Source organism: Malus domestica, chromosome 04 (assembly GCF_042453785.1).
Source record: "Malus domestica chromosome 04, GDT2T_hap1".
Taxonomy (NCBI): domain Eukaryota; kingdom Viridiplantae; phylum Streptophyta; class Magnoliopsida; order Rosales; family Rosaceae; genus Malus; species Malus domestica.
In genome coordinates this window covers 13364763-13372889 of record NC_091664.1, presented here as the reverse complement: position 1 = coordinate 13372889, position 8127 = coordinate 13364763, and the positions used below count along the sequence as shown (strand labels likewise).

The 8127-nt window shown below is 37.6% G+C and overlaps 1 protein-coding gene across 1 annotated transcript; it reads right to left on the bottom strand.

The window, feature by feature from the left end:
* Positions 1-849: 849 nt before the first annotated feature.
* Positions 850-3914, bottom strand: LOC103410678 (autophagy-related protein 8f). The gene is made up of 6 exons (XM_008349356.4): positions 3759-3914; positions 3493-3534; positions 3313-3368; positions 3025-3077; positions 1311-1429; positions 850-1214 (listed from the first exon to the last, which is right to left on the bottom strand). Exons 1-6 carry the CDS (start codon positions 3883-3885, stop codon positions 1111-1113), a joined length of 501 nt encoding a protein of 166 aa, XP_008347578.1. The 5' UTR covers positions 3886-3914; the 3' UTR covers positions 850-1110.
* Between the last annotated feature and the right edge of the window lie 4213 nt (positions 3915-8127).

The window sequence follows — 8127 nt, the reverse complement described above, 5'->3', positions numbered from 1 at the left end:
AACAACGCTTTCTTTTTTGTTGGACGGCAAGAATTTTGATGGGTTTGGCAGAAGGTGAGGATGGCACTTTGCGGACGGAATGCAGTCTGTTAGATGAAAATTAAACGGCTGAAAAAAGTTTCATCAAAATGAATTTAGGATCAAATTGGGTTATAACTTACCCGCCACTTAATTAAAATGGTGGCCAACATGAATTCAAAATTTCTTAGGATTTAAACTGTACTCCTCGACAACAACACTTTCTATCTTAAGTAAGTCTTGGACTCCTACAAAAACACTCCCCTCTCCCACATTGGCTCAAACATCGTTGTCGTTGACAACATCATTCCCATTCAAAAACTTGCTTCTTGTTCCAAACCCAAACTTGCTTCTTGTTACAAACCCAGTTATAGTTGGTATGTGCTTGTGTTGTCCGACCTGACATAAAATTCCAAACAGTAGTGAAGAAAATTAGGGGACTTTGGTTGGAGGCTATACAATGGGTTCCTAAGAAAGGAAATGTTTTTCGCTTCATTCGAGCTGGGTCAGATTGCTTCTGCAATAACCGTGGTCATATTTTATTCCCCAAGTGAATTTCAAATTTGGTGAGTTTTGTAATTGGAACCCTAGAATTTCACCTATTACAAAAGCAAGAAATCCTCATCTATTTTGAAGCCACCCGACACCAAACTATCATCCCATGTGAGAGCTGCTCTAAACCTACTAATGATCTTAGTCTCATGCTCTAGATACCCGCCAATGCGAAACAAAGCTCATCATATCTTCTACAACATTGTAATTTTCATTTTCTTTATACAAATGAAATGGGGAAGGACTATATAAAACTTATATCAATGTCGCACCCCGATATAACCATGACCAGCTAAAACTGGCACTGATCAGTGATCTTCATCCAATAATTATGAAATGAAACAAGCATGAAATTTTAATCGTAAACAAGAACTTCGAGATTATGTACAATATGCGACTATACATATTATCATCGCGAAGATGTTTATGAAGTAGGCATAATAACAGAAGTATCAGCATAAGGAAATGAAGATAGCAAAGATGAAATCAAATGTGCGCCGGGAATGGAAGATGATGGGGGTATCCAAATAATCGGGGGCTCTACAGTGGAATCTGATACCCAAATGTGTTCTCACCGCTGTACGTGATGTAGAGAAACCCGTCTTCGTCCTTCTTCTCTTCATATATGGCAGACATAATTGCACCTGGCAACGATGAAAGACATTATAGGTTGGCCATGTTCAATTGAAAGGCCAAGCAAAGAGAAGCATCCTCTTAAGGACAATATCAAAAGAACATACCTGTTGGTGGGAGTACATTGTCCACGAATATAAAGATCGCCTTTTCTGCACTTAACTTAATCCTTTTGCGGATAACATAAACAAATTGTCCCACAGTTAGATCAGCCGGGACAAGGTACCTGTAATTTTCAGATTCAGTTTATGGTTAAAGAAACGGTGAAAGTGTTGACCCTAAAAACTACCAAGCCTACGTGGCGCGCAGGCCGAATAACTAATAAGCAAACTACGTCCTTCAGTTATGTGCATGGCGTGCCAACTCAATAGCCGAGCTCGACCAGGGAGTAAAATGTGTTGGATATAGTGTTGAGCGCGCTGTTGACTTCTTGATCCTACGATTGCGGCCGAGGAATGAACACGTCTCGGCCTTTGGGTTTTAGAGCCTAAGACAAGGCTGCTAGTTTTGCAAAGTTTACGAGTCCTCAGCTGCGCCGGGTTCGGTCACGGTGATTATATTCGTGTGAGTATAAGCACGCCAAACTGGTAATAGATTATATGGACACAAATACTCAAAAGAGATGTATGTCTTGATGGTAAATGTAATTTGGTCGTCTGAATGCTAAACTCTAAAAGTTACTTGCTAGTATCCAATCATAAAACAACTCGGCTTTCAATGTGCCAAGCCTAGCAATCTGTAACACCTCACTTCGCCGAAAAGGTTGATGAGATGACCTCTGCCAACAAGGATTCAAAAATCCTTCTCGACCGAGACTTAGATAAATAACTAGTTGGCCTTGAAGCAGTGTTGTCTATCCAAACTGAACGGTACTCCTCGGTTGACTGATTCTACGGCTCCAGTGTTGTCTATCCAAACTGAAGATGTCGCCGATTGCCTTCACAGTGTTGTTTATCCAAACTGAAGATGGGTTGGCGGGAAGAAAGGGAAGAAGGATAAAATCTCAAGGTTGTTGAGAAGCTTTGCGCAGGGCAATTTGTGTGTTGAATTGGAGAGAGCTTGAATGATGCACTCCCTTCTCTATTTATAGTAGCAAACCCCCGATAGTCGAGCTAGAATCACACTCGGATTAGAACTCCTCAACCTAATCTGATTAGGTCTCAGCCAATCCTAACTTTACTAGGACTTTGAACCAAGCTTTTAAACAAACCATATTCATCCCCTAATTCTCAGCATCCTCAGCCTTAGCCTTAAGACTCCTTGTTGCACTAGGTTTCGACCACCTCACCCTTATCTATACCAATCCTCCTCGCAGTAGGATTCAGCCGGCCCTTACTGGACAGCCCACAACAAGATTCTAGATGAATGCTACTGGGCCGAGAATAACTCCAAACTCGGGCCAAAATAATATTTTGGGCCCAAACAAAAAGATAAAACGATATTGTCATATATTATCTTGAAGACAATTGTCCATAACCAAATCATTTTACCAAGGATGATGAACACAAATAAAGAACACCCTACTTCAGCCGTTCGAAGAATTAGATAACCAAAAAGAAACGGATACTGTCATATGATACATAAAGACAATTATCAGTGACCAAGCAACAATAAAGAACATCCTACTTCAGCCATTGTAAGAATTAGATAATCAAAGAGAGGGAACTATCTAAAAAATTTGTCCAAAACTAGAAAGATGTCAACTTAGCTAGAAATCAATAAAAAGGACGGAATCAAAGAGCAGCAAAACTGATCCAGGACACATGACAAAAGAATTCCACACTATAAGCACTTCACACTGCGAAAAAAAAAAAAACTTACTTTTTTTTATCAATGTTTGGGATATCACTTCTTTCTGCCTTCTCCACAATCACCTTAACATAATAAAAGCAAGATTTTAGACAACAAAACCTCGTTCGAGGAATCTAATCCGAAATCAACTTCTCCATACCTGAAGATGATAATCTTACTAAAAATTTAAAACTGACAACAGCAGTACCAGATTATTATGAATTAATACAGAACCATTCGAATCCTTTAACTTACTGCATTAAAATCTTGGACAATAATTGTTAGTTAGATAATTGAACTTGGGATTCAAATTCTTACTGGAATTCTGTCCGGATATTTCTCTCTGATCCTGGCAGCCTCTGCCCGTCTCTTCTCTGAAGATATAAAAAAAATAAAAAAAATAAAAACCCACATATCCATAAATTCATTCACTATATTGCTTTCTTCACATAAACTAAAAACAGTGACAATTTTCATATGTAAAATACTGGTACAAACCCAGATCATGTTCTTGCTTGAAGTAACTCTTTGCCATTTGACCTGGAATTACCATACAACACAAAAGTAAAAATTTAAGATCATCCATAAATTAAACCACAAAATATTGATTGCGCAAGAAATTTCACCATCCAATAAAACTCAAAATTTCCCAAACAATTACAGATTCAGAAGTGTTTTTTGAGCCATAAAAAGATAAACAAATGATGAAGTTAACAATATCAGGGGTAAAAAAAAAAAGACGAATTAGGAGATGAAAATCGAACCTCGTGAAGTCTTGAGACGAAGCCAGAAGGGAAAAGGCGAGCCTTTTGATTTTTTATCAGAAAAGTCCACGAAATCCCGTGGGGTTTGGTTGACGATGACGATACAGTCACAGTGGGGAGGCTGCATCTTTGCTTTGGTTTTTTCCTATTTATATTAAATGGAATTTATCTAATTGATTATAGTTTTAATAAATATAACATTTAATTTAACAAAATTTATTATTTAAAAAAATTAATTATAGTTTTAAAAGTTTCAATTAGTACGGAAATGGATCATCTCCGGATCATTTCCTCCTAATCCATCAAAATAGGGGATTTGGATTGTTAAAATTTGATTCAATGGGTAAAGTTATTATAATTTTTAAAATGGGGCCCTGTTTGTAGCCGTTGGATTAAATTTCAATGGGCCGGATCTCCTGATTTGGTGGATTAGGAAGAAGGGATCCGGAAATGATCCCTTTCCAATTAGTACTAATGTTTCGTGGTATTCATCTTTACTTGTAAGTGAATTATTGGGTTTGATTTTCGTCAAATGTGAATTTAAATTACATTATTACTAACTCATTGTTAAGTTTAGTCTAAATCTCCACCTCATTAGTGTAAAAAATCGTTTGTTGAAAGAAAAAAAATTGAAATTTTAGTGCACATGTGGCCTACAAAACCACCTAGAAGAGGAATGAGGATCCTTGCCAAATCCTTTTTGTGAGAATCCAGGGAATCCTTAAATCATATTCGTTCATTATACATCTTACGATAAAAAATTATTATAGATTCTTTTATTTAAAATTGAATATAAACAGTATTTGATGAAAACTAATTACATAAGATCGCAAAATCCTCATAAAGAGGATGCGACAAGAATTCTCCTTCCTAGAAGCGAAGAGAAGAGAAGGTCTCCAAGGCTCACAACTCACAACTCACGAATCACGATCATTGGGTTTGGGAAACAAAGCTCATGGTGGGTCCCGGGTTACCTCAATATGGGCCGTCGGATTAGAGGTTTGTTTTCAAGGTGATGGGTCCTGCACAGCTGAAGTAGAGTATCATTCATAACCACTCTATGATATGCCACCTCTATGATTCCTTTTTATTATCAAGAGAGGGACGGACCAGGATTCTTTCTAGATCTTGTTTACAAGGATTTTAGGATTCTCATATTCTATTTGTTCATTATATATTATGCAGTTAGTTTTTATTAAGTATTTTTTATTTTAAATAAAAAAATTAAAATAATTTCTGATTGCACAATGTACACTAAATGAATAGAATATTCAAATCCTTATGATGATATTCAAATCCTAGAGGTATAATTGACACACCCCGACCCGGAATGTCCACTAGGACTCCGAATCGAGTTATGCTGGCCGATACCTGAAAGGTGACGAAGCCATAAAGTATGATGATGTGGAAAAAGATGAATAATTTTAAACCTAAAAGTGCCTAAATACAAGAGTGCGCGGTAAGCGAGTTAGGATCCATTTCACACTTAATACAGAGCATAGGTATAGTACAGTAAAGTAAGATAATGGTTATGCCATCATAAGAAGACATTTGTGCTGAAAAGTGCCACGAATCCTCGTCGATACGGAACTCTGCTGCTAGAACCTGGAGGGGTGCAAAAATAGAAAATGTGAGTGAGTGAAACAAAACTTTTCAAACCAATTTCAATTACCAAAGGTAGTAGCCCCTCGCCATAACACCTATATAATTTCCTAGAAAATAACAGGCGTGACTATAACTCAAAACCATAACCAAAATAACAGTCTCACGGTTATGCCGTGTCAAATATCTAAACAAGAATAAGTAATACATGTGAAATAAATCAATATGAACTAGTATGCTAGCTGGAGTCACCTCACGTGACCTGTACGGCTGAATCAATAGCTCATCAATCATACTAGCCGGAGTCACTGCACGTGACCTGTACGACTTATCCATATCTCGTCAATCAACGTTAGCATAAAAGTTGGAGTCACCTATAGTGACATGTATGACTTATCCATAGCTCATCACATATCTCATCACATATGCTAGCTCATAACATATTTCATCACATATGCTAGCTCATCACATATTTCATCACATATGCTAGCTTATCACATATCTCATCACATATGTTAGCTCATAACATATTTCATCACATATGCTAGTTCATAACATATTTCATCACATATGCTAGCTCATAAGTCGGGAGTCACCTCTAGTGACCTGTACGACTTATCCATATCTCATCACATATGCTGGCTCATAAGTCGGGAGTCACCTCTAGTGGCCTGTATGACTTATCCATATCTCATTAAGTATACCTGCAAACGAGTCGAAACCACCTAAGGTGGTCTGTATGACAGGACTGGGTGTAAATAATTACGCTCAAGTGCTACGATCATTTGAAGACTGTGTGAATAATTGCGGGTCACCTACGAGTCGGAACCACCTATAATGGTCTGTACAACAGGCATGTGCACCTACCTTGGATCCAAGGTGAGCGTAAGGCGCGGGAGGTGAACATCACGTGAAGGACTGTGCCCTGGCCACGGGCGGGAGCACTAACACGGGGGTGTAGGTTTATAAGCTCTAAGTGCATCTCATGTGACATATACAACTCATAGGCAACTTGTACGACAATGTCGGAGTTGCCTAAAACATAATGTGATCATGCCACAACTCAATCATTTCAACTAATACCATAACTCACCTGAACTTACCTGTGTGTTCCGCGTTCATCTTCGCACTTCAAACCATTCATAATAATTTTGTGCAGGTAGTATACACATGGATATGCCATAATGCAAATCTAAAACTCAACCATATCATAGTATTTTTCCAATATATATACATATATATAATGTGGCGTAAAATACACAATATATAATGCCCTACTCCTGAATTATTTATTTTCAGAAATAATTATCGGGGATAAGTCCAACTAAACACTAGTTTAATTAACTATCATTACTTACGTTTCCTTATTTCAGTTTCTTGATTCCTTCCACATTGATTTATGACCAACATCCAATCACTAAAGACATAAGGTTAAACCTCATATTTTCACCAATTTCCTTCACATTGCTCAATTCCCAAACAAGGTTTTTGTTTCAAATATTGTATGGCTGCATCTAACTGTTGGAAATGTGCCCTAAAACTAATCACATGATGATACTTTACGGACATTTCACATGTTAAGTCAAAGATTACTGTTTAAAGCCGTCTCATATAAATGTTATACGCTTAAACGATAAGTCAAAGGAATATGTAATTGGGAGAATGCGATCTAAAGAAGTTAGATTCATAAGACCATTCTCTTTCGTATACATATCCTAAACGTTCCTGATCATAGGATTGCCAATTGGGCATTGACAGTTCGTTAAGATCAGTACGTGCTATGCCTTCTCTTAGGCAGAGTGACTGGTCTCGAGTCATTGGTGTGACTGACACCAAGATAAGCATGTAGGTGCTCAATAGAGAATGAGTCCACTGAACACGATCAACAAGGAGTTCTCATACTTATGTCATATGAGAACTCATGGTTGGGATAATGCAAAGTAGTCATTTGACCTGAGGCATCATAGTTGTCTTGTGGTTAGGTCCTTGATCTATGACTATGTCAAAGTCACTCCGTCAGAGGGTGTCCACAACATAGTTGGGGTTAAGCCACTTAGTCATGGAGGCAAGTGAATGCACAACAAGGGATCTCTAACCTTTAAACCGTTTGAGGGAGAATACTCTATGATATGATTAAGAATCTCTGACCAGAGTATGAATGAGATTTAGGAAATCATTCCAAATCACATTCAAGGTAATCATATAAGTAAGAGAATCACACTGGATAGTAGACATGAATAAACTATTAAACCAAACAATGTGGTCAAGAGTATTGTATTAGAGAAAGACCATATTGCATTGTAATCCTAAACTGAATAGGTTCTCCACCTCTTCTGATTAGCTTGGGTAACCATGACATACTACTAGGTGTCACTCATGGTTTGTGGAAGCCCTAAACGTGTATAATCACTAAAGGGAGAACGGAAAGTAAGTTTCAATTCACAATCGATTTGAAAGAGTTCTAATCGCCTACTGCCTCGCTAAAAGGAACCTAATGGATCGTACACCGTGTAAGGTAGAGATTGAAGAAACAACGGAGATGAGTAAGGATAATTAAATGGTTTAATTATTTATGGCAAGGATTAATTAATATGTTAATTAATCAAACGAATAAAGTTCATTAAAGACCTCGGATTAGTTTTGGGCTTCAAGGCCCAATGGGCTTCGAACGTCAAGCCCATTGACTTAAGTTGTATGACAACTTAATGACTAATAATTCACAAAGGCCCAAACAGCCCAATAAAACCCTATGGCCGTCCATATTGAT